General features: G+C 42.9%; 1 protein-coding gene across 1 annotated transcript; it reads right to left on the bottom strand.

Moving 5' to 3' along the window:
- Window positions 1–510: 510 nt before the first annotated feature.
- ppp1r14bb (protein phosphatase 1, regulatory (inhibitor) subunit 14Bb) lies at window positions 511–27,074 on the bottom strand. Its single transcript, XM_036547590.1, has 4 exons — window positions 26,084–27,074; window positions 6,229–6,312; window positions 3,418–3,450; window positions 511–3,164 (listed from the first exon to the last, which is right to left on the bottom strand). Exons 1-4 carry the CDS (start codon window positions 26,279–26,281, stop codon window positions 3,096–3,098), a joined length of 384 nt encoding a protein of 127 aa, XP_036403483.1. The 5' UTR covers window positions 26,282–27,074; the 3' UTR covers window positions 511–3,095.
- Between the last annotated feature and the right edge of the window lie 354 nt (window positions 27,075–27,428).

Here is a 27,428-nt window from a genome sequence, read left to right as displayed (position 1 = left end):
TGAGCACTGGAGCACAGCTGAGGCTATTATATAATCCATCAGCTTGTTTTCCACTCTTACGAAGAGATGGTGTCAAAAGGCATTCATAAAAATGCACTGCAAACATCAAAAGAGAAGAAAGCCAAGTTAAAATATTCCGAGACAATAAAACCAGATTCATACCCAAAACCACTTATGTTTGGAAATCACTCTTTCAACACAAAACATGTCCCCATTGGATGTTTAGCTGCTTTTAGAAAAGATAACAGCAGAGTCCACAGCACACTTAACATTTCAGATGTTGAATCTACAGCACACTTAAAGTGGACGTGAAACACTAGATGTATTTAGCATAATTTACAAGATGGATTCCCACTCTAAAAATCCTTATAGGTTTAACACTGTCAGTGAAACTGGATTAATTAAATAATAAGTAATCAGTAAAAATCAATAATTATTATTGTGAATCAATAAAAAGTTACATTTTTGAAACAAGTGTAGCACCATCTCGTTTTAGCATAGAATGCGACGTCATGAGGTTGGTTGTCTTGGAAATTCTACATTAGTTCACATTAGCTAACTAGTGACAGCACTGACAATCACTGACTCAATGGAAAATAAGCAATGCAAATGCAATGCAAACTAAAAAGCAATGCAAGGGGGGTCACTTTTGTATTGCCCCTGGATGCAGCAATGAATTTTATAGAGTCAAAAACCGAAGAAAGATTGTCCACTTTCATACTTTGCCTCTTAAGCAGCAAGCGGTTCTTTATCGTTGGCTAGATGCACTGAAACGAAAGAATCCCCCAGTTAGCCGTGATGCTAGGGTTTGTAGCGAGCACTTTGTAAACGAGGACGATGTGGACGAGAGTCAGGCGTACTGGTGGTTCATCAGACCAACAAGCTGATGTCCGAGGCTGCTCCCACTGTGTTTGATTTTTCCTCTTAGAAGATTGGGAATACAGACCGTCCAACCCACTCTAATAGCAAAGAAGTAGCTGTGCGCCGTGAGGAAAGGGCCCAACAGCACGCCCATCTGGCAGAGCAGAGAGAGGTATGACCGGGGTTATGTTACCTCTTTTCTCGTCAAAGCACAGCCATCTAGTCAACAAGATAATGATTAGATAATATGTAAGGGATAATGTACAGCGAGCTGGTCATTATTGTGAAATAAACCCCGAAGGGGTGATGCAGGACCCTGACGCAAAGTTGTACATTATACACTTATTACACGGCTATTTACTAAAAAAAATCAATAATTTGACACAAAATATTGATTTAAAAATGATTTTATTGATTTTTAAAATTATTTTTCTCTCGAACAACAAGCAAGTTTCTCTCGAAATTCTACGTACCACCGCCGCAACGGCTGTCTTCCTAGGTCAACTTTCCAACTAACCAACCTCATGACGTAGTCAATTACACAACGGCAATATGGCGGCGAGCCAGAGTGAAAGCATAAGTTAGTCCCAAACATAAATCTATTATAATTTAACGTGTAATCATTTTATATCTAAAATTTTCTCAAAACAAATTCCAACACACTTAATTCTGTACAAAACTCGTCAAAATTAGGCTGTTTCATGTCCACTTTAACGTTTCAGACATTGAAGACTTCCACTACAATTAAGTAGATGTTTGTTGGTGTCAGAGCAGTGTTGCCAGTCATGACAGTTTCAGCATGTAGCCTTAATGATGATTCATTTTTAGTGACCCTTACTGACATGTATACATGTACATGGATAAGTATATTGGTAGTTTCATGTATATTTACTATTATCCATACATTGAAACATTGTAAAATGACAGCAAAGTCAGTTTTAATGTCCAGTATGCATAAGGACTGAAATACATGAAACTGGCTAACTTACAGGTATAAACCTGGGGCTACACACACGCGATGGGTCGAGATGGTCTCATGGTATAACCAGTATGTCTTTGATAAATACTCACTCCTGTGGCTCATGTATCAGGAATGACAGGCATGAGCTGCAGGTGACACCAGCCTATGTGGGACATACCACAGTGATAGGTTGTTGTCGGCCACTAGTCGGGTGTGTGTGTCCATATTTACCCCACTGAGAGACATGGATACATTCTTTATAATATCTGCATATGTACTATTATGTATTAACATGTATGCAGTGTTTTCATTCAGGAAGCATGACCACTATATCCCTCTGCTGCATGAGTTTTACATATCTTAGTTTGCTCCACTGCCAAACTGAATCATGCACTTGACGTGATTTAGACCTCAAACAGCAGTGAGGGGGCTGTGAAACCCTCTCCCAGTTCACGCTGGGTGTAAGAATATGACATCATGTCACAGCACCTCTCAAAGGGGTGGGTCCAGTCTGTGAGACATGAGCGCAATATTAACAGGTCAACTGAAGCTGTTTCTGAGAGGTGGTTGTGTTTTAAAATGAACAGAGGTGCTTGGTGACGCTTCTTTCTGTTAAATGTGAGGGACCAGACTCTGAGGTCTGGGTGACTGAAGGCGTAGCTACATTTGGCAAATACTTTTCCACAGTCCCTGAGGGGCATGGTGGCAGGGTGGGGGTTGGATGGGAGTATGCTACACATTTCCGGACATTTTGCGTTTCTCAACCAAACACTTGCCCCTGCTCTGAATTCATTAGCCTATCATCAATGCACTAATCAGCATTCCTTTATGAGCCCTTAACTGCCTGCCATTCAAGAAGAAAAAGAGAACCAATAAATAAAGAGACGACTGCCTTGCACACAGCACACAGCATAGTGCTGTGGCCATACTTAGACAGAAACCAGCTCCCATTACAACACATCCTAATACCGCCACACTATATTACATTATGCATAAGTCCATACACATACGTATAGTATGCAGATATATAGAGATAGAAATATGTCTACACGCTTGAAACCTGCAAACAATAGAAACAAAGAGACTAGAGGGAAATGAACCCTGCAGCCAGGAGCAGACCAGCAGGGGAGGTCCTCTCTTCCTTTATTCCACCCAGCCCAGAAGGTATGGGTACTACTGCTGAAGCCCCGCCTACCCTCCTGCCTGCCCTCCTCTCAGGAACACAGATTTTCAAGGCATCAGACGCTAGGGGCTGGGAGGGAGGGGGTGTCTCTTATTTCTTTTGGGGTGTGCTGAGTTTCTGCATCCCACGAATCTTGTCCAGGAGCTCACCCACAAAGTCCTGCAGGAAGCACAGCAAGGACAGACAGGAAGAGAGAGAGTAATACATTTAACTTCTGTTTTAACCTCCTATTCAGGAGAGCTGAGTCAATACTATTGACCTTTCTTGAGGTCTTTTAAGTCAGTCAGTCTGAAAGCTCCTCGTGGATTCAAAGCAAGAGAATACTCACAGTGTGTCAGTTTAATATTGACATAACTAGAAACATTTGTGCTTTCCTTTTGGACAAAAATGTGAATCACTGCTGTGAACTTACATCAGTAGGTTTGTAACAGTCTACCAGCAATTCCTGCAAAACAGTAGAGAAGAAGAAAAGGATGTTAAATAATTTGGTACAACTGCTGTTGAGTAACCTCACTGGCAGCTAAGAGAGGCTAAAAGCTATTGTTCAGACTTTTGCCTGAACAAGATAGAGCTCATCCACATGAAAATGAAAAAATGCATTTCTATATGAATATATTGCAGATGTATTTAAAATATATTGATGCAAAGCAGTTAGGTCAGCTATAACTGAGGCAGCTACTGTGTCACTGAGGCAGCTATAGCGGACACAGCACTGTGACAGAGACAGCACTTGGTACACTTGACTACTTTGTGAACAAACAGTGACGGTGCTACAGCATTGTAGTTACACAGCGGTAACTTGAGCCCCTTTCACACATGCACTGGACGCCGGAACATATCTGGCCCTTACCCGGATGAGCTGTATGTGAGAATGCTGATTTCCGAATCAGTCAGACCGGACATGTGACGGACATGTGACGGACAAATTCCGGCTCATGTCGGAGTGAGCCCATGTGTGAATAGAGCAGGTAACGTTCTGGAGAATCACTGCAGGCGAATGGGCGTGTTGATGATGTTTCTATCTTTCTATCATGCGACTGGTGCGAAACCGGAAGAATACAAACATCTGCCTCGTACTCTTTTCTGCGTGCCTGTACATTGCTTTCCACTGTTTCGTTGACATTGCAGATACATTAAAATACATGCTATTTTGAGTCCAATGATCATTAAAGAGATAGTTAGCTATAGCTATACTTCCAAAACTTGTCTCTTACAATGATTAATAACGTTGGTTAGTAGTTTATTATCTGATTAGTAGCTAGCTAAGCTGTAGCTAAGTAATAGTGATAGGTATAATGAGATAGGTGAACTAGTGACCTAACATTACATAGTGAACAACAAAAACTTACCTTCTTGTTATAATAAATGTATAATTAATAATAAATTATGTGTACCGGTAGCACCATTTGGAGGCTACGTCTGATTTTTTTATAGGCTACCTAAAAGTACAATAGCTATGTTCACCTTCTCCTCCTCCGTGCCACATTATGTACCCGTACCACCGAAAGGTAAGACATTGAAAAGAAAAAACCTGAAAATACTTAAACTTGCGAATACTTTAGGTGATCTTGTCAATACTTTTCACTCGTGAGAATGCAAGTGGCATCTAACTGGAAAATACCACGAGGAAATCTGGACGTTTCTAAACTCGCAATGATTTCAAGCGACAATGTCACATACTAAAAATGTAATTATTAATGGTTGCATACTGGGTACTACACTGAAAAATAGCATGCAGTATACAGTATATACTTGTGTAGTACGCAGTACACAGTATGTAGTAGGCGGTTTCAAATACAGCCACTGCAATTTCTGCAGCATACTTTTTGCGTCATGTCCTGCCTCCTGCACGCTCTACCCAGGCGCCGCCCCTCACCTAAATCAAACCAGTGTTTTTCCTGTAGGTGAGAATGCGTCTGTCACGGACAATCTCCTGTTGTGTGCTATATGTGTGAAAGGGCAATTCCGGCCAATTTCCGGACTTGATTCTCCGCACTTTGTCCGGAGTTCATATGTGAAAACAGCTTTGGAGACTCAAGAATAATTGTCATCAGTCAGCTCATTACCTTATCATGGAAAGTTATGGACACTTCTCCATTAAACAGGAGAAAAACCTTTAGTCTTATGGACTAGTGTTCAGTACCCTGTAAACCTATATGATATATTGCTGCTTTTAAAGGTCCATATGTACTCACTTTCATGTGATGTAAGTGCATGGACCTCGAGGAAACTTGTTAGACTACATAAGCTGTCAAGTTAAAGTGTGATGCAAGTTAAATTTGCTCTAACAGAAGAGTATTTGGGCCTGTGTGAACACTATGATTCAAGGGTCTGTTGCCTTTAAAGTTGATCATCAGGCTCAATTCTCAATTACTGTGTGAGACACATTTTTATTGATACATTTTTACTGTGGCAGTTTTTCATACCTGTTGATCTGCTGCTGGTACTGCATACTACTACTAAAAATGACAATAATGGATAATAACTTTCACTGAGCGATACTACATGTGTGCAAAGCCTGATATTTGATGGAGGTGAGTAATATGTGAGTACAAACATTGTTACTCTGTCGGGTCTGTTTTTATTGTCGTCTTGGTGAGCACTAGAATACCACAAGGTTCATAAACATGTACCATAACCTTGGGCAGACAGCTAAGCTTAAGGTGTTTCTGTTTAATATAATGCTGCTTATAAAAACATCATCTGTACTCTCCCTTGGAAGGACTAGTGCCTTGACTGAATTGTCCCCACTACTTTACCTCTGCAAATCTGTAAATCAGGACCAAACTGGACCTCATCTGACATATAGACTGCAGAGAGCAGTAATTGAGGCTTGCGGTCTGACCGCAACATGAGGACAGCAGTTACTTACTAAAAAAGAAGCTTTGTTAAAAAAAGTGAAATGGTTGGTTTTGTGCTACTCACTCTTGTCTGCCGATTGGCTGCACAGTGCCACTCTTGTGTGCTGATTGGTTGCGCAACACTTGCATGCTGCTTTGACATGAGGCACTTGCTCTTGCATGCTGTTTTGACATGGCAAATTCACTCTTTCACCATGACTGGACATGCAGTACACGAGCCTGTAGGTGGGCCTGTTTAAAGATGCATGGTTCCCCCTGCCTGGCTGCCATTGCTCACCAGCTTCCAGTGTGATTTCAGAAGCAAGGTGCCCGTCAGGCACACAAGAACAAACAATCCTAGAATCCCCTTGTTTGGGCCATACCTTGACCCTGGAGGCACGGTCCCCATCGCTGGGCATGTCCAACAGCTCGTCGACGTCAATCTCGAGCTCCGGGATTGCCTCCTCCTAACGCACATGCAGGGGAAGAAGACAGAGAAAACACATGAGGAGGATCACCGTTAACAACACGAAGACCACAGTGTAGCTCAGGAAGCATGGGGCAGATCACACTCGTGTTAACATTAAAGGCACAGACATGGTGCTGGACTGCTTCATGGTTCTAGGCATTAACATTTCATCTAACTTGCCAACACAGACCACTGTACAACAGAGAGCATCCTCACTACATCTATTACTGTGTGGTATGGTAACACAGCTGTGAGGGCCCACAGTAACCTCACTAGAACAGTGTGCATTGCAGGGAGGACCACTGGTACTCAGATCACCCCTGTTAAAGTCATCTATATGGAAAGCTCCCACAGTAAGGCCCCTAATATTATAGAAGATCCCAGTCACCCACCTAAACACACTGTTCTCCATGCTACCATCAGGATGTATGTATCACCACATTAAAACCTCCACCACCAGATTCAATAACACCTTCTATCCTAGAACAATCCTGCTTCTAAACTAAGCCTTGTGGACCGACTCCCATAGGCTATGAGAGTACTGAACACTCTTCCAATGTAGCACTTAGCCCAACATTGTAATATATTAATATATATGAATCTTATCTTCACTGTGCATGTGCGTATTGGTCTGTATATGTAACTTAAACTTGAATTAAATTTTCCTGCAAGTCCCGACTGCCTCCAAAATCTGCCAACTGGCTGGCTGGGATGCTACATTTCCACCCAAATCTTTATTTTCCTGCTGTTTTTCTACCAAAACAAGTTAAGGCACAATAGCAGGGATTTGAACCCACAACCCTGTGGCCCAGAGTCCAGCACCAGGCACACTAACCCAATTGCACATGAGTGCACTTAAGTGGTAATTCAAGCTGTTTACCCAAAAGGTTAATTCGATAACACATATCTCATGCAAACCAGCAGCTCCTGATAGACACTGGTCTTTGCTTCTTCTCATTGTATGGCATTTCATTTAATTGTCTGATAAGGTTCACTTCCTTTTAATGGCTGTTAAATTGTTTGTTATTCGAAATATTAGTGCTCATAGCAAGATATCAGCCGTGTAGACAATGACAGTTCTTGTTTAAACAGAGTTAAGCGCTTCCAAGTGTACTGCATGTTGTACTGATGTGGATGAAGTGACATTTCTTCTCCACTAGGTGTCTCAATATTCCACATTATTTATCTTATTATTTGTGCTACTATAATTGTAAACACAAATTTATCAGGTGCATACACTCTCAACAGAACCACGTGAAGGCAAATTAAATGCATTTAGTCATGACTGTCGATATCAACTGACTTGAGGTGGGAGATGCAGAGCTTGACAATAAGGTTCGTGTCTAATGAGAAATTAACATTCAGTCAGATTGGCTTTACAAAAGACCTTTCTCACTGTGGGATGGCACAGAGAAGAATAGTTAGGCATTTTCCCATCAAAACATAGGCAGCCTTGTCATGATTTTTAACCACCTTCCCAAAACTGACTGTGCCAAACATAAGAGCACATGCACCTTATTAAAGAGCATCGTAACCTCTGTGCATCTAGCCAGAAATGACATTCTTCCCTGTCAGCGTTGCTAATAACGTGTCAACTGTTACTGGTCCATGCAAAAGTTTATGCAAACGAGCAAGGAGCTTGACTATCACCATGCAAAGTGCTGATAGCCTGACTGGTTGCTGTCATTGTTGTGGAAGAGTTGTTTGTCGCATTACCTTAAATGGTACCTCATAAAATTGACCAATAGTATTACTTGTCAATTATGTACCTATTGGTTCAGGGTGCTAAATCAGAACTGTAAAAGACATTGTTTTGCAAACATGGATGTGGGGTTGTTATTCTTCATGGCCCAATCAGTAGTTCATCTCACAGTACTGCAGATGACTTAATGTATCTGAGCCATCGAGTTTGAAAAAAAAGTGTAAAAGTGTAAAAATAGTACAGAAAGTATTTTCTTTGACCAGTCATTGATCGAAAGTTTGTAGAGTGCCCTGGTACTGCTTAGCTTCTGTGAGGCACATCTCGTGTAGATAAATTAGAGAAAACACGATTTCACCTCAGTGCTAGCAGTGTTACGGGCTGTCAGTCTGTTCTGTGTTTGGTTCTGTTACAGGCTGCTTGGAACATTCTGAAACTCGGATGTATCCTAGTTCTGCCTTATTTTTGGGTTGTGTGCAGGGTTTTTTTGTTGTTCTCTCTTTTTTTCCATCTCATCCCTCTATCTCTCTTTTTCTTTCTCTCTTCCACTCTCTGTCCATCTGTCTTTTTCTTTCCTCAAAGTTAAAAATACCTCACTGTGGCGTTCCTGGCTGGGCAAAGGTCTAATTACACACACTAACAAACAGACACTTTTTTCCCTTTGTCCATATAAAGCAATTTGGTTTTTCAGTAAATGGTGCTTAAACATCAGCTCACCCAGCTCCTCTCCATCATTTCCTCATTCTGTCCCTCCACGGGACAATATGGACTGTGTGTGTGTGTGTGTGTATGTGTGTGTGTGTGTGTGTGTGTGTGTGTGTGTGTGTGTGAGAGAGAGAGAGAGAGAGAGAGAGCATGTGTGTTTATGTGTAAGTATGTGTGTGTGTGTGAGTGTGAATGAGTGTGTGTGTATATCAGTATGTGTGTGGGCATACACATGTGAGTGCATCTGGGTGTGTATGCGAGCTTGTATGTGTGAGTGAGAGTGTGTATATGTGAATGCATATGTATGTGAGCATGTGCATGTTTGTGTGTGTGTGTGTGTGTGTGTATCGCGTCTCTCCCTTCCTGGCTCGGGTCTTTCAGCTCTTTGACAGACACACACAGCCCCTTTGTGGGGACTTCCCATTGACTCAGCTGGCAGCTTTATGTCTGACACTGAAAACTCAGCAGAAACTACTGTAAGCCACCCAGGTCCTCTTTCCTCTTTTAAGTCTTTCCTACAGCTAGGCTGTGCGTGCAATGCTAGAAATGGTACCCAAACACAACATAATACTATGTTTGTGATTGCTGTTATTATGAATCTCCCAGTCAATTCTTTCCCTGTGCTCTCCCTTATGTACACTCATCTCTTCCTCTTTTCTCTCTTTCTCTGCTTCTCCCCCCTGCTCCAAAGCAGCTGTCACTGCACCTGCCCCTGAATCCCCACGCACACAGTCACACTCTTAACAGACAAAAACACTAGCAGATTCTTCTCACACACTATCTTACAGACGCAGTCCGCTAAGAACATGCACAATGTCTTCACACACAGTCACAAACAACTGAAACAGTGACAGATTCTTCTCACACAGCCTTACAGACACACACAGCCATGGATGTGTTCAAACTCTTCATATACATGCACACACACACTCATACACACAGTATCACCTTCACCCAGTGCTTCTGTCCTGACATGTGTTTGTACAGAACAGAAATAGGAACTGAAGCCTGATTAAATGTGAGCCCCCCCCTCCTCCACTGCCCCCGACTTGCTAAACTTAGAGCTGAAGGGGGTGGGGTGAGTGTGTGAAGGGGGGTTAAGTGGATGTGGGGGGTTAAGAAATATAAAGAGCTTGGATTTAAGGTCAGTGTTTATGTCAGAGCCAACGTGTCCACGAGACTGAGGGAGAAGGAGGGAAGGAAAAGAGAGAGAAATGATTATATACATATTCACATAGTGGTGTGAAAAAGTCTCTGTTATTGCCTATTTGGAGCACTGAATGGTTTCAGACCTTCAAACAAAATGTAATATTGCATACAAAATTCAGTATTTTAATGTTCATTTTGTTCCTTTAGTTAAAAAAGTTCACATACACCCATATCACCCTTGTGAAAAAGTAAATGCCCCCTTTAACCTAATATCTGGTTGGACCACCTTTAGCAGCAATAACTGCAACTAAACTGCAACTTCCTGTAATTTGATATGAGCCTCGCACATTTCTGTGGAGGAATCTTGGCCTACTCTTCTTTGCAGAACTGCTTTCACTCTGACAGATCGGTAGGTCTTTCACCATGAACTGCTCTTTTCAGGTCCTGCCACATCATCTCTACATTCTACTAAGTCTGGACTTTGATTAGGCCACTCCAAAACTTTATTTAACTTTATTTCTTTTAGCCATTCAGATGTGGACTTGCTTCTGTGTTTTGAATCATTTTCCTGCTGCATCACCCAGTTATGCTTTAGCTTCAGCTCACACACAGATGGTCAGACATTCTCCTTAAGAATGGTTTGGTACATATTAGAATTCATGCTTCCATAGCAAGTCGTCCAGGTCCTGAGGCAACAAAACATCCCCATACCATCACACTGCAACTACCATGTTTCACTGTAGGTATGATGTTCTTACAGTGGAATGTTGTATTCGCTTTATACCAGGAAGACTTGCACCCTCAAAAAACTTCCACTTTTGACTCATCTATCCATAGAATATTATCTTAAAATTATTGGGGTTTATCCAGATGTTTTACAGCAAATGTGAGATGAGCTTTGATGTTTCTCTTGGTGAGCAGTGGTTTCTGCCTTGCTACTCTTCCATGAAGCCCATTTTTGTACAGTCTCTATCTTATTGTTGAGTCATGAACAATGATCTTAGCTGATGCTAGAGAGGCCTGCAGTTCTTTGGAAGTTTTTCTGGTATCTTTTGTGACTTCCTGGATGAGGTGTCACTGTGCCCTTTGAGAAATTTTGGCAGGTCGGCCACTCTTGGGAATATTCACCACTACTCCAAGTCTTCCCCATTTGGACATAATGGCCAAAAACCTTAGAAATGGCTTTGTAACCCTTTCCAGACTGATATACCTCAACAACTTTTTTCTCAGCTGTTCTGGAATTTCCTTTGAATGGCTTTATGGCATTAGATCGTGCTTGTAGAAGCTTTGCCAGGACTACTTCTCTCTGATGGTAAGGTTCTGTTAGGAGACAGTTCTGTGGAACAGGATGGTGTTTGATCTGGAGACAAGCGATGTGTATTAGAATACAAACACAGGAGACAAGAGATGTGCATTAGAATACAAAGCGATGCTGCTACATCCGACTGGAACCAAACTGCACCTCTTGATGGTAACAGTCTGCGGAACGCAGGGTCCCCCATGACCATATATGGACTTCACTTCCGAAGTTTGAACCCCACAGAGCCAATTAGGTAACGAGGTTCAAGAGAGACCCAATTAGAGACGGAGCTGTTTAGCAATTCAGAACTCCACAAAGCCAATCAAAAACAGCACCCCCTTGTAAACTCAACAGGGCTGGTTGCAATAAATCTGGCTGTGTTCAGTCACCTGAATCTAATTATCAACTAATATTTTGTTGATTTCTTTGTTTCAAAACTAAAGGGGCAAATAATTTTTCACAGCAGCAATATGGGTAATTAGAGACTTTTTCTATTTAATGAATGAAATAATGATTTTAAAGCTATGTTTTGTGTTTTCTCGGTTTTCCCTTGTCTAATATTAAATTTTATTTGATGATATGAAACCATTCAGTGAGAGAAACATGCAATAAAAGAGGAAATCAGGAAGGGGGAAAACACTTTTTCACTCCGCTGTATATATACGTAGACACACACACACATTTATTTTACATAGAATATATCCCTGTATCACAGAAAGTAAATATGTTTTCTTTCATTCCACATCTTAGTTTTAATTTTGTTTATTACTTTGGGAGGGAGGGAGAAAGGGAGGGAAAGAGGGGGGAGGGAGGAAGGGAGAGAGGGACAGACAGAAAGGGATCCAAACATCCAAGAGAAGCCCTGCATGTGGAATTCTATAGAATTTACTTAACATCCAAAGGAGGACACCAACAATAAATAGGCAGGTTCTTACTAATTGTAGGTGTTCAAAAAAGAGCACTTAAATTCTGGAAGCCTCCTAAATCAAGTCCCCAAGACACACTGCATTTCCATTTTACACTAAAATGAGCCCCTTCAGTCACTTACTAACAGGGTTGGAAGGGTTACTTTTAATATGTATTCCACTACAGATTACAGAATACTTGCCCTAAAATGTAATTTGTAACGTATGCCATTAGATTATTCAAGGTAAGTAACGTATCCTAATCTAAATACTTTGGATTACTTTCTGAACACTGTGTTTTTAATTTTTAAAAGTATGTAAGCAAAAGTGTGAATGTGGCATATATCCTACTGGTTGGGTGATTCTCACGAATTATGTCCAAATGATGTCAAAATCTAAATGGCTAAACTTGAGTTATGAAAGTTTTAAAAGGATGTGCACCAGTATAATTATCATTACCGATATGTTTTATGATTAAGGGAAAAGACTAATTAAAAGGTCTATTTTACTGAACTTTTCACATTTAGACAAACAGGTGCATGAAATGATCACGACAGTACATTAAAAGTAGTTTTCAAAATATTTTAATAGATTTACTCGAAGGACCAAGATGGACGCCGAAGAACGTTCTTAACGGTTTTTTAAAGAATGTTCATCCGACTAAAGCTATGTTCGCACTAGCTATATTTACATTCACACATTTTTTTCATTCGGAATGAAATCATTCCGATTGATGATTCTGAACGTACTGTTTACATGAAAGCGATCGGATAGTTTGTGCGCGTTTACATGTCACAAGCTTCCAATCGGAATAGACTGGCTTGTGCAGATCCCGCGTCCAGCATTCCCGCGTAGCCGTCTTCAAATATGGACGTGCCGTGTAGGCTATTGTAGCCAAACTTTTCTCAATTCTAATAAAGCAACAATTCGAAAGAAACCTCCTCTTCATACAGATATTGAATGAGAGAAGGCGAGCATGGGATAGTTTGTGCCGGGTCCTGTACAAAACAATACCTTTGCTGCCCATTCCGTCCGCCAAAACTAGACGGATGTGGATAAAAGTCCAAAGCAAGGACTGGTGGGACAAAGTTGTCCTACATGCATTTACAGATCTGGAATGGAGAGACGACTTCAGGATGACAAGACAGTCATTCATGAAGTTATGCTCAATGACAGAGGGGTACATGGCATATGGGTATAGTTCCTTAAAAACAAAACAAAACCAACCTGTATCATTGCCTACTTATTAACGACACGAAGCAGCAATGTGTTTGCATCAGTTCGCTCAGGGAAAGCTGGTTTGTAAGGTAGCTACAATGACTGATAAAACGTAGCTGACTGCCAGTAGCAACTTTGCGATTGTGAACGTTTTCTTGCTAGCCTAATATGAACAACTAGCTAGCTAGCTAACGAACATCAACAACTACGTTTCTCTTGAATTGCGCTAAATTACACTGCATTCGTTAGCAAGTGTTGCGGTTCAGTTTAGCTAGCTAGCTAGTTAGGTAGCTAGGTAGTGGTTGGGCACTGTATTAAAGTTAAAGCTAAAAAGCTGTGACTGTAGTGCACATAGGCTATAGATGAATATGTATACCGGGCATCTCCACGATTTCGGACACCCTTCTCCGTGCATGTTTTTTTATTTAGGCTATATCTCTGTACATATCAAGAGACAAATTGTAGAGTATGGGGAAACCCGACACTGCCACTATAAGCGTCTCCTCCATGTTTGACTGGAAGAAAAATGTTGGATCATTTGTTTCAGCAACGTGTGTCACGCTGTGTCGCATCGTTCAGTATTTGCATAAACCAGACCTCTAGTCTATTTTAGCCCCACCTAGTTGATTTTACAACGGCCACTTGTCGCTTGTCGCTGTAAATCGCCAACTCTCATTGAAAATGAATGGCAGCCGGTCGCTTTGTCTCTCTCTTGTGTCGTCCGTGTGACCGTAAGGTGAACCATGGTGAACACTGAGAGGTCGTATCATAGTAAAGAAAGTGATGTAAAAGGTTTTCCTTTATGCGTTCGCAGGTCGTTAAACGAGAGAGCGACATCTAAAACGGGGGGGACGGACGAACTAGTAATTGCCTTTAATCCGACAGTTAGGCTATGTCAGAGCCCGTCTATTTAATTCTTTGGTTGTTTAACCATTTCGGAAATGAACGTAGAAAATCGGAAAAATGCATATTAGCCTAAAAGATCGATCCATAAATTTTACAGATCGATATCGAATCAGACGAATTTCAAAAAACGATTAATCGAAAAAACGATATTTTTGCACACCCCTAATTCAAATGCTAACACTAATGCATAGAAACAGAACTGGAACAGATTATACCGTGAGAGGCTCAAACTGCAAGCACCCTATGGGTTAGAAACACACCTCTAACTAAAACTATATGGTGGCTGTGAGCTGTCACTGAAGTGGAGCTCTGACACTGAGCAGCATGGTGGTATGACCAGGACTGAGACATACCTGCTTTGCTGCTCACACTGGAAAGAAACAGCACTGACATCAAAATGCACTGTCTCCACCAGATGGAAAGGTTCATGCTTTTAACTTTCACCCTTCCTCTTGCTCTCCCCAGCAGTCCAATTGGCCAGTGTCCCATCCGGCCAAACTGACACAGTGCGAGCCTTTCCAGGCAAGTGTCTTATCCTAAGGCCTGGATCTAGCCAACATTTGTCTTCTTAGCTCATGAGAAACTGCCAATGCTGGTGTCATTCTCCACAAGCGTAGTTCAGTGGTCTCCATTACTGCAGGAACAGAGACCTGTGTGACAGTTTGAGTTAAGGATGAGCACTGACTGAAGCTGGGGCAGTCTCTGTGTCTGCCCCTTCCAGGCCCTGAGGCACCCCAAGGGGCGTGGACCCAAATCCTGCTCAAGAATGTTGCTGCCGCTGTGTTCTGCGGTATGGAAATTGGCCCCCGTTGCCCCAGGCCTGTCGTGTGGATGGGAAACATGTCACAGGCAACCCCAGAGCAGAACAGCTCAATCAACACGAAATCAATATGATGCGCTTTAACCCTTGTCTCTTGACAGGGATGGCCCTGGCCACACATACACACACACACAAACACCCCTGTGACAGACACCATGCTCAGCACTGCATGATCTTCATCATCCACTGACAGCAAACTCCTAGATTTATATGAGGATATCGTCAAGCATTTGTGAAAGAAACGGTGAGGTCATTGTATGTTCTGAAAAACTGAAATATACGTTGGAGTTTCATAAGTAAGGTGCTGGAATGTAGAGGTTGCTGGTTTGAATCTTTGCTGGGGCATTGCTGCTGTACTGTTGAGAGAGGCATTTATTCTTAGAACCTTCAGCAAAATATCCAGCTCTATAAACAAGTATTATTATTATTATCATGACAATGATAATAATAATAGTTCTGGGCTCAAACCCAGTGCTGTTGTGGAGAGTACGCAGTATGCATTGCCGTCCTGGTGGATGTCTTGCTCTCTATGCAATTTCAACAGTGCAATGTGTTATTTTTTACAATTACATTAGCAATAATAGTAATAGTAATAATAGCAAAAGCTCATTCTGTTTCAACCTAGAATAAAAAGCTCTGGCAAAGAATTGTTCTATCTTAGTGAAAACTGCCAGCACCTGGTTTCTGTAGTCTGGCACATATTTGCTCTTACCAGCTGCTGGTGAGTACATGGATCACAGTACTGTTGGGAAAGAACAGGCAGTTTCTTACTGGCCTGTATCAGCTTCAGCGAGCAGAGTATGAGTCTGTCCTGAATGAATAAGTGTGTTGTAACAGGAAACACAGCAGAACCACATTCTGAATCGCATACCACTGTGCTACATACTCACTGAGCTATTCTACTACACTGCAGAAACTATCTCCACAAAGTCTCCTTAGGTCACAGTTCAGTTATCTAAAAGTGACCTTTGACTAGCCTGATTCGCCTGATTGTAACAATATCAAAACTAGCACGTAAACTGCCAAGTGTCTCTGGTCCATTTGTAGAAGCTCAAACAGGCCATTCTCAGTAATACCCCCTTACAGGAAGTGTCTCTGGTGAGTGAAAAGCCAAAGGCAAAGCTAACTGATAGTGAGTGTAGCTGAGAGGTGGGGATAAGAGAGGATGGGGGGTGGATAACAGGAAGATAAGAACAGGCCATAAGGTGGGTAACAGAAAAATAGGTTGTTGTTGTAACATTTACATGGAAGTGCTTCTCAGGGATGACTTGTGCATTCTGTATTCTGTGACCCATTTGTAAAGCGGGGGGTAAGCGTTTCACTAAACAGCAGTGCTTTGCCTAGGATTCAAACCGGCAAACCTGTGGGTGTTGGGTATGTTTGCATAGGGTGTTAGGTTTGTGTGTGTGTATGTTTCTGTGAGTAACATACTGCCAGTGAAACAGGAGGAGAACGTAACACTACCTGGAAGAGGCAATTCCCTGTGCTGACAAAACGTTCACTTAATTGTGATTGAGGCTGAGCTACATGTTAATTCCCTGTACACAGCAGTGGAAAAAACTGAACTCTTTTGTGTCACTCTCTCCTTCCCCTCTCTCTTGGTCTCACTCACACCCTCTCTCTCTCATCCTCCCTCATATAGGAGTTGACTAATACTGGAAAATTGCTATTTCACAACATAACATTTCAGGACTGATTGGCTGTTTCAAAGGGAGTGCGATCTCTGGAGGCAAATGGTTTGCCTGACAATGGTGATGATGATGATGATGACAGAGACGATGAAGATGTGCGCATGGGCTTCTCAGGCTGGGAGGGGGCCTTGGGGGGACATTCGCCAGGGAGTGCTGCCTCAGATCACACTCAAGTGCTTATCAGGAATCTGCAGCTTTGAAAACAACAAACGCACTGAGCTGCAGCTTCCCTTCTGCACAGCCAGAGTTAACCCTTCCACATGAGGGCTGGAGAGTGATGGAGAGCGAGGGAGAGGGAGAGAAAGGGGGAGAAGAGGGAAAAAGACACAGGGAGGAGAGGAGGAAGGGGAGAAGCAAAAAGCCAGATGAGAGAGGGGAAAGAGGAGACTATTGGGCAGAGAGTAGAAGGAATCGAGAGAAAGAGAGAGATGGAAGTAGAGAAGGAGATATGGAGGGAGTGAGAAAGGGAGATATGGAGGGAGTGAGCTATTACTGCTACATTACAATACATGGTTGTGACTATTCCTACCACAGCCAGCACTTTGGCAGATGTTTAGGAGTGTAGGGATGTTTAGGAAGGAGGAGCTCTTGCAGCATGTGTGGTCTTGCATAGTCCCAGGCCTTCATTTTGGGCTGCTAAGGGTTAAACTGCAAACTTTCACTGACTTCCTGTTGAGCCATGTGACTCACAGAGAGAGGGCTGGGAGAGGGAGGGGGATTGGAGACGGATATATGGGAAATAAAGAGCATTGGTCTGTGTGTGTGTGGAGAGGGGGTGATCGTGGAAGGAGGTTATTGAGATAATTGGTGGTTCCCTGTAATGAAATGTGCTCACACTCACTGCCCTGGTTCCTCACTGGATTTTGTCTGCCAATCATCAATAGCCACCATGTTCCACCATTGTGTCGAGCAGTTCATTAAGAAAGGTGGCCAGGGTTGTAAGAGCGCACTTTTATAACAATGTTGAGATGACGTTGACCCCCTCCTCACCACTCAGAGCTGTGCCTTCCCTGAGGATGACACTTCAACGAGTGGCCACCCTCAGGGACACACAGCATTGCAACAATAATGACAGTAACCTCCACAGCACAATGTGATAACATCAATTTCAAATTTCACAACTGTCAGGGAATGGACACATTAGCACTGTGAGCAGGAGCAGGAGATGGAACTGCTGGAGACTGGGGACAGAGACACTGGTGTGTGCCCCTCACTGAGACTACCAGCAGTACCACCTTTTACCACCAGGTGGGGAACAGGCTAGTAGAGCACTCACAGCCAGTTCAGTCATGTGCCTGTTCAGTTCATGTTGCTGTTTGATATTTTGGCTTTTACAGCTGGATAGGCGCTGATTTTAAAAAAATCTATATAAAAATGGAAATGCATACTAGCGCTAGGGATGTGCAGAGAGCTCAGTATTCGTATTTGTATCTGTATTTGTTGAGGCGGCAAAATTATCTGTATTTGTATTTGTATTCGAATAAAAGTGGACATAGGCATAACAATTCTGTTTTTGTTTTTGTTTTTATTACACTTTAGGATATTTAAGTGTTAATATAAGTGTGTTCTTGAGCCTGTCAAACTGTAGATCTTGCTGTCTGAAAAAAGGAGAGTAGCCTGTCTTAAACAAATAATCCCTAATCGTTATATTGTTATTAACCCTTTTTTACCATGTCTCACCCTCCACATTTAACTATATTTCATGTTTAGGAAAAATATAATCAATGAAGTATTAATATTGTAATGACGAGAGGAAATTCTTGCTGATTTATGTTTTCATTAGCGCTATTAAGCGTCTCATAGTTTTCAGTTAGCGTTTGCTGTATTTCTTAACGTTAAATCGCTGTTTCCTCAAAGCTAAAATTAGCTAGAATTTTTCCAATCTAGTGTTCTAATCGCACCGGTTTTAGCATACGCGCTAAACGGCAAATCACACCAGTGTGACCATACGCATGAAAGGGTTAAAAAAACTTGTCTTTTTAACAGTGGATTTTCTCTAAGTATAATTCAACTGAAAAACAAATAACCCTAACCGCGCTCACAGTTATGAGGAACACTATTTGACATGTTTCTTTCTTCCCAAAAACAAATAATTTTTAAAATACTTATATAATACTTATAAGTAATAATACTTACATAATAAATATTCGTAAAAACCCACTATTTGTGCTTTGCCGAATACCGTATTTGGATTTGGCTCCTAACCAGCACCCTGACCTAGCCAGGCTAGCCAAGTAAGACTCATGTGACTGCGTGTTGCCTGTGGTACCATGGTGAAAGGTCATGGATGAAGAAGGACATTAATGCTCTGTGAGTTTCCCTCCCCTTTGGAGGCATACATTGCCAGTGCCTCCAAATCCACCGCTTACACCACCCCCAAACCCCCATTTTGGGGCCAAAAGGAGCGAAATGAGTGTATTTGTGTGATCAATAAATCAATTGATCAGTCTAGACAGGTGGTGTGGAGCACAATAGGTCTATTGTGAGAAGTTCATCCATAAAAAAACAAGCTGCTATCAAAAATACATCGTCTGGCCATCTCTCGTTCAATCCCATCTTGTCCCATCTAACCTCCATCCAATCCCAATGTGTCCCATGTCACCCCCATCCAATCCCAGTGTGTCCCATGTCAAGCCTGTTCAGTCCTAACATGTCCCATCTCATACATGTCCAATCCCAGCTGGGACTACACTTTATGGCATGGCTGAACTCGGGTGCCCTCCTCTGCAGTACTTTTGCAACAAAGTGACCTTTTTCCTCTCAGATCAAGTTGTTCCCAAGCTGAGACCAAGACGAATGGGTTTCCAAAGGGTTAAGTCCCAGTGTCAGGGATATTAAACGTATACTGTGGCATGTGATTAGGGTAACACACCTGGGTCTTTTAGCCCATGAGATAATGGCATCTTATGTTGGGGGTTTGGACATCTGATTGAAAAGACTGTGGGTTCCCTTCCTGTTCAGCCCAAACCAGTCACATACATCACATTATCAGTGACTCAACACAGTCAGAGCCACTGTAAACCAACCTCAGCATCTCTAACCACCAAATACGCTCTTATCCACATCCAAGGCTGTATATTTATTATATCAGTTTCTTGTGGGTGGAGGATTTCTACACCATCTAAGGATGGTGCTCGGCATTAGGGCATTGACTTCCTGTCTGGGTGGTGCTAACACACGGAGCTATGCCACACGCTGAGCGATGGGGATGACCTCTGATGAGACTAATTTGCTTGTTTATTCACTACAGTTGCATCCTGACTACTCCCACTAAGCTTGAGTAAAACCGTCAATGATCCATGATCCTTGCGCAATGTTGCTCTGTGCGTATACGTGAAAGCTCCACTCTGATACACTTTTGCATTACTGGAATGGTTTTTTCATGTTAAACAGAAATAAGCATTTTCTTGCAACTAGAATAGGGCTTTTTCTGCTTTTTTATGACAGCTACATTTGACTGTTTTCAGCTCCCAATATGGCTCCCATAATAGCCCGCTTTCCCTTTGTTTAGGAGAATCACCAGCCATCAAAGAACTGCTGCTTCTTCTCTCTTCCAGATGGAGTGAGTATGTGCTGACTAACCCCAGCACGTATCTGACCGCTCCTAAACGCCGCTCTCATGCTCTCTTTCCGCACCTCTGCCCCACCCATTTCTTTCCTCCATTTACAATCTCTGCTTAAACTCTGCATGAATGATCCAATGGTGAGCACAAGACCCACAAAACAGACATGTCATGACCCCGACTACCTGTCCGCACATACAGTATTAGTCAAAAGTTTGAACACACCTACTCATAAAAGGGTTTTTCTTTATTTTTTTACTATTTTCCACGTTTTAGAATAATAGTTAAGACATAAAAACTATGAAATAACACAAACAGAATTATGCAGTGGCATAAAAGTGTTAAAACAAAACTTATCTTTCTGTCTATTTTAGATTCTTCAGAGTAGCCAAAAATATTTAATTTTTTTGGAAAGAAATTCATACATAGGCATCAATTTCACTAAGAAACAAATTTCAAGCATCTAAGCATAAGTTTTAAATCAAAAGGTCTTTGAATGCATGTTTCCCATCATCTTAATCAGGCGTGTCCAAACTTCTGACTGGTACTATATAATCCACACTTATTCAGAGAAAACACCACAATTATTGCATTTAGGGAACAGCCTGGCCTCAGCAAGGCTTCCCAGAAACACATGCATGCCTCTCCCTCAGAGCTGACCTTACAGAACACAGCTGGCAGAGCGACCTGTTTCCCAAGTAGTAACTGTGTCTGCATCTCACCCCTTTTTATAGCCATCCCACCAGTCTCTGGGTTTAGGGTTCGAAAAGACCGTCTGGCACTGTGATGTAACTGAGGGTGCTGTGCTCTGAGCAGAGGGGCAGCCACACTTTGCAGGTGTGAGCCAGGAAGCTGCCAGCTGCCGTGTGTGTGTGTGTGTGTGTGGGGGGGGGGGGGGGGGGGGGGTTCTGTTTTTGGTTCTGTTTTGACTGTTCAACATTATCAAAACAGATAATGTAAAAAACAAATGTAAACTATGTAAGCTATTCTGGATCAGACTGTCTGTCAAGCAAATGTAATGTGATGTAACATAGCTGTCACACACTACCGACACAAAGGAGCCACAGGCCACAGAGCCATAGAAGTCACACAGTACAAAGGCATAGGAGTCACAGACTATAGAGACATTAGAGTCACACACTACAGAGGCATAGGAGTCTCATACTACAGAGGCATAGAAGTAACATAGAGAAGCAGGAGTCACAGATACGAGTTGATTTCAGAGAGTTGTGCATTGGTAAGCCATGACAGCCACTGCCATTGCTGTCACTGCCTTGCCAGGCATTCCACAAGATGTGACTTGTGGAAGACAAGACTGATCTGCTGTTCATCCCAGCCAAGCCCTCTCCTCTTCAAGAGCTCTCAATTACTGTCAACAGTAACTTCCTCCACTTCTGTGAAGAGTCTGGGTGTCACCCTCGACAACAGGCTGGACTTCACCGACTACATCTCACAGACAACACGCTCCTGTCGATTCCTCATCTTCAACATCAGGAGGATTAGCCCTTTTTTGAACACCTACTCCACCCAGCTGCTTGTCCAGGCCACCATGCTCTCCCGCTTGGACTACTGCAACGCCCTCCTCGCAGGCCTCTCAGCCTGCACCATTCAGCTGCTGCAGCTCATCCAAAACACAGCTGCAAGGCTGATCTACAATCTCCCAAAGTTCTCCCAAAGTCACCCCATTACTGAGATCGCTCCACTGGCTCCCAATCGCAGCCAGGATCCGCTTCAAAACCTTGACTCTCACCTTTTCTGCTGCAAAAAAGACTGCCCCAACCTACCTCCAGGACCTCATCCAACCTTACGTACCCGCTCGACAACTTCGCTCTGCTACAGCTGGACGCCTCGCTCCTCCCACCATCAGAACGAAAGGCCCATGCTCCTCACAACGTCACTTTTCCGTCATCGCCCCCCCAATGGTGGAATGAATTCCCCATCCCCCTGAGAACAACCCCTTCAATTCAACCCTTCAGACATGGGCTGAAGACACACCTGTTCAGACTCTACCTGGACTGACACCCTTGCCATTTTGACCTTGTAGATCTAAGATTCTTGGTTTGTACTTGTAGTTCTATCTCTTACCTTGTATTTGTAGCACGTTTTTGCCTAAGTAGTATAGCGGTACTTTATTGTCCGAGTGATTGTATTCGATATACAGTATGTACCCTTAGATCAGATTAGTTCTGTCTCGCTACACTGACCTTGTGCTCAGCCTCAACACTATCTGTTTTGTATGACATGTACACATTGCCCTTGTGCCTGTGCCTGTTTGCCCACTATATGCACTTTTGTACATCGTTTTGGATAAAAGCGTCTGCTAAATGAATAAATGTAAATGTAGATGTGACTCATGTCTCTCCTCTCCATGGCTCAGGGATGAATCCTTCACTTACACACAGAAAGTTAAGAGTACTCTGTCATCCCTCTGAATTCAAAGTTCACTGCATACAGGGAACCATATACATCAATGAGCCAAAACATTATGACCACCTGCCTAATATGCTGTTGGTCTTCCGTGTGCCGCCAAAACAGTACAGACACGCTGAGGCATGGACTCTACAAGACCCCTAAAGGTGTCCTGTGCTATCTGGCACCAAAACATTAGCAGCAGATCCTTCAAGTCCTGTAAGTTGCAAGGTGGAGCTGCTGTGGATCGGACTTGTCAGTCTAGCACATCCCACAGACGCTCAATCGGATTGAGATCTGGAGAATTTGGAGGCCAGGGCAACACCATGTTCACCAACACCTTCATCATGTTCCTCAAGCCATTCCCGAACAATGTGTGCAGTGTGGCAGGGCACATTATCCTGCTGAAAGAGGACACTGCCATCAGGGAAAACCATTGCTATGAAGGGGTGTACCTGGTCTGCAACGATGTTTGGGTAGGTGACACATGTCACATTGATGTCTACATGAATGGCCGGACCCAGGGTTTCCCAGCAGAACATTGCCCAGAGCATCACCCTCCCTCCACCGGCTTGTTGTCTTCCCACAGTGCATCCTGGTGCCATCAGTTCCCCAGGTAAACGGTGCACACGTACACGGCCATCCACGTGATCTAAACGAAAACGGGACTCATCGAACCAGGCAACCTTCTTCCACTGCTCCAAGGTCCAGTTCCAATGCCCGCGTGCCCATTGTAGGTGCTTTCAATGGTGGACAGGGGTCATCATGGGCACTCTGACCGGTCTGTGGCTACGTAGCCCCATACGCAGCCGGGTACGATGCACTGTGTGTTGTGACACATTCCTCATTATTACAAACTTTTTTTTCCACCATCATTAAACTTTTCCCTGTGCCACAGTAGATCTTCTGTCGGTGGGCACCCAACACCCTGTTGCCGGTTTGTGGTTTGTCCCTCCTCGGACCACTGTTGGTAGGTACTCACCACCGCCTACCGGGAGTACCTCACAGGCGTTGCCGTTTCAGAGATGCTCTGACCCAGTCATCTAGCCATAACAATTTTTCAAAGTTGCTCAGATCTTTCCTCCTGTCCACTTCTCCTGCATCCAACACGTCGACTGTGAGAACTGATTGTTCGCTTACCATCTAATCTACCTAGACCTTGACATGTGCCCTTGTTTGGAGATGATCAATGTTATTCGGTTCACCTGTGAGTGGTCATGATGTTTTGGCTCATTGGTGTATATGTATGGCACATTTTATTCTTCATTACAGAATATTGTTCTAATGCTTAGACAAAGAGAATAAACCAGGACATGAGATATGTCAACAAGTTAACTTCATGTAAACAGGGAACAAGCAGCACTGCAGGGGGAACCCAGGCCCCTCTTTCACACACACCACCTGTTTGTTTTCATTGCTCTCCATTTTTTTCATCACTTTTTGCTCTCTCTTTTTTTGCCCTCTACTCTCCATTTTAACCCCTTCCAAAACCTTTTCCTCAGATCCTTTACTTGTTTTTTTTCCAGGCTTTACTGTAATTCTGCATTACCACCACCTCTTTCTCATCCCGCTCTCATTTCCTCTGTCTCTCAGTTTCATTCATGAGGTCTTCTTACAAAGAAAGCACAAAAACCAAATACGGTACACAAATCAGTAACCAACTCAACTGCGATATACTGTGTGGGTTTTGTCACGTTAGCATTTTGCCTAACTGGATGCAAACAAAAAAAAAACTGTCACTCGTTTTGTTTCTATCATTTCAGATAAAACGTTCGCTGTTTTGACAGGTTAGGCAAGGCGTCCCACAGCAAGTGTCTGTTGTATAGCACACGTGCTGGAACACAGCATACTCTCCCTCCTCTTTTCCTACCCTCTTTACTCCATTCTCGTGCCCCCCCTAGACCCCCCCCCCCCCCCCCCCCCGCCCGGCCCCCCTTAAACCCTTCCCCCCTTCCGAGGCCACGTCTCCTACTGTTCTACTGCATAATGCCCGAGCCTGCTGGGCAAAGGGGTTTGAGGGTGTTCCGTCCACGCATTTGCGTTTAACGCTTCACCTGCCGGGCTCGCTGCTGCACAACAGCGCCTCCGCACCGATGCCCAGCGCGCGCATAACCTCCAGAACCCCCCGACCTCGGTCGAGGAGACTCACTGCCTCTGCAGGAAACGGGAACTGGCCCTTTTCCATAGCAACCACCGGCACCCTGCGCAAAGCAGTCGACTTGGAGACCACACAAGGATCTCGCGCATTTTTGACACGAATACTTGGAAAATTATGGTACACTCGCCACCGTTGCTAAAGGCCAGACCTTTGTCCCCATTAATGTCAAGGGGATAGGGTATAATGGTTTGAAAGGGAAAGGGATTTTTAGAAAGATAAAAATGGAAGAGCAAGAGAGAAGGTCAACTGTGGAATATACAGTAGGCTACAACAGAGCCCGGGGAGAGAAAGGGAGCTGGAAGGGGGAAGGGAGAAAACGCCTAAACCACACGTTCTCTTTTGTCTCAAAGAAGCCGGCCTTTCCTTCGCCCCGATCTGTTTTTCGTTTGATCAGATGAATCTTTATTACTACCAGTTTGTTAATGTATGCCTGTTAAAGCGGTCTTGCGTTTAGTCTGACGACATGGTGTACTTACAAATGTGCTATTATGTATATTCTGTCAGTGAACGTTGCATTTTATGTTCCTCCACTTTCTTTACTGAGAAAGACTAAATCATTAGAAGCAAAGGCAGTCTTGCATTATGACTTCGTGCATGTGGTTTCATCTTTAATTCTGCCTTTCCAAGGGTAATAAGTGGACAGTGTGCTTCCCCCTTTGAACTGAATGGGATTTATTTCCGCACGGGTGCTGATAATACCTTTTCTAAATTTAAACTCCTGGTTCACAAGTAAACGAACGATAGGCTTCGGAAATCTCCATTATCCATTCTGTAGCTTAGACAATACGGCGTTTGGCCAGTCTGAATCCTCGAACATTTTAAGTATCACTTCGAGGAACAGAATGTGGGTCAGTTCCAGATGACTTGCTAAAGACACGTATAGTACGCGCGTACTGCTTTACACTGCTCATGTAATGGCGTTAAAATTATGAAAATAGTTGTCGAAAACTGTATCTGCTTAAGCAGCTAAACCTGACGTTTCTGCTCCGGGTTGGTTTAAGTAATTATCTTACTTTTCCACGGTCTTGACAGCATTTACAAATTACTGTGATCCACTATTAGATAGTTACTGTGATACAGTATAGTTACAAGCATTGTCATTGTTATTCATGAAGTGATAAAGACCAGTGGTTCCCTCTTAATTCATAGGCATACACATGGAAGCACCACTCTACAAGTCTAAAACGGATAATTCAGCGTTATCTTATAATTTCTGATGACAAAGAATAAAGATAGGCTACCCTACCTCGCAATCGTAAAGATCCGTTAACTGGTCAATAATCCATTCTTCCAGGTTCAGTCTCTTTCTAAGTTCCTTTCGGTCATATTTCACGGTCACTCGTCCTTGTTTCCGAACCGGTGGTTCGCTCTCCTCGGTACCGGGAGGCGTCTGGAAATACACTCGGGGTTGTGGGCTTGACTCTGGGCTTGTTACCGCCGCCATAGTCCACCGATTTCTTCCACAAGCTCCAAGTGTGAATTTGAACACAGTATTTCGTCTCCGGATTTGTTAGCTGCGCTGGGGTTTTTTAAAATCTGACAAAGCAATCTGCTATTGTCCCCTTAACGCATGGCATTTGGCAGTACCGTTAAATTAATATTTTTACTAGGAAAAATACCAAATATATATTTGAATATTTACACAGTCGTGTCTTTGTCTATAAAAAATGTGTGTGATAAGCTTCAGGTTAGTATAGAAAAATGACTAATAATTACAGAGTAAACCCGTTATTTTTCTTCCAAACGCTCTTCTTCCAGCCTCGTGCTTTCCTTCGTCCTCTGTGAGAAAACTGTTGGAAACGTTTGTAATTTTGATCTTCTTCACTGCTCCTTTGAATAAGAAACACTTTAATAGCAACTATATTAACCAATTACTAAAATGCTTTTTAAAAGTGGACATCTGAAAAGTTAATCTGTTCCGCTGTAATGATAACGAGTAAAAGTAGAAAATATATTGTTTCTTAAATTCAAATCTCTCTTATATCCCGTGTGGTTTTGTCTTTCCTTTTCCCCTCCTCTCTTCCTCCGGTGCCTTCCTCACTAACGTAACTCCCTGACTGACTCCCCCTTCTTCAGCGAACTTAATGCGGCTCGCTCTCTCTCTCTTCGTCTGTCTCATACACAATCACTGTCTCAAATTCTTTCGCTCTCACACATACAAGCCACACGCGCGCACGACACCTCTTAAAGCGAAAGAAGTCTTATCTTACAAATCGGTTTCAGAGGTGTGTAAGACAAAGCCCATCGTTAGACAGCGACTTCCAGTTGACGTTACGCTTTTAGTACGCTCGGGATGGGAGTGCTTACATTGCTTGCAGCGGCATTTGACTGCGTGTGTGTGTCAGGTAGACACGTTACAATAATCGCTAGAAATATATAGGCATTAATCTGCGAACTATAGCATCAGACAGTTTTTCCTGTTTGAGAACCATACTTAAGGATTTTCCCCTAGGGTCCAAATCAAACAGAACTAAAAATATAAGGCGTATGCTGGTAAGGAACGCACATCAAAAAGCTGTGGAACTGGTCTAATGAGTTTTTTTTTAACAGCAGGAACTGTTTAAAAAGATACTCGAACGTAACGTAATTAC

Source organism: Megalops cyprinoides, chromosome 16, assembly GCF_013368585.1.
Source record: "Megalops cyprinoides isolate fMegCyp1 chromosome 16, fMegCyp1.pri, whole genome shotgun sequence".
Classification (NCBI taxonomy): Eukaryota; Metazoa; Chordata; class Actinopteri; order Elopiformes; family Megalopidae; genus Megalops; species Megalops cyprinoides.
This window is presented reverse-complemented; position numbering and strand designations above follow the sequence as displayed.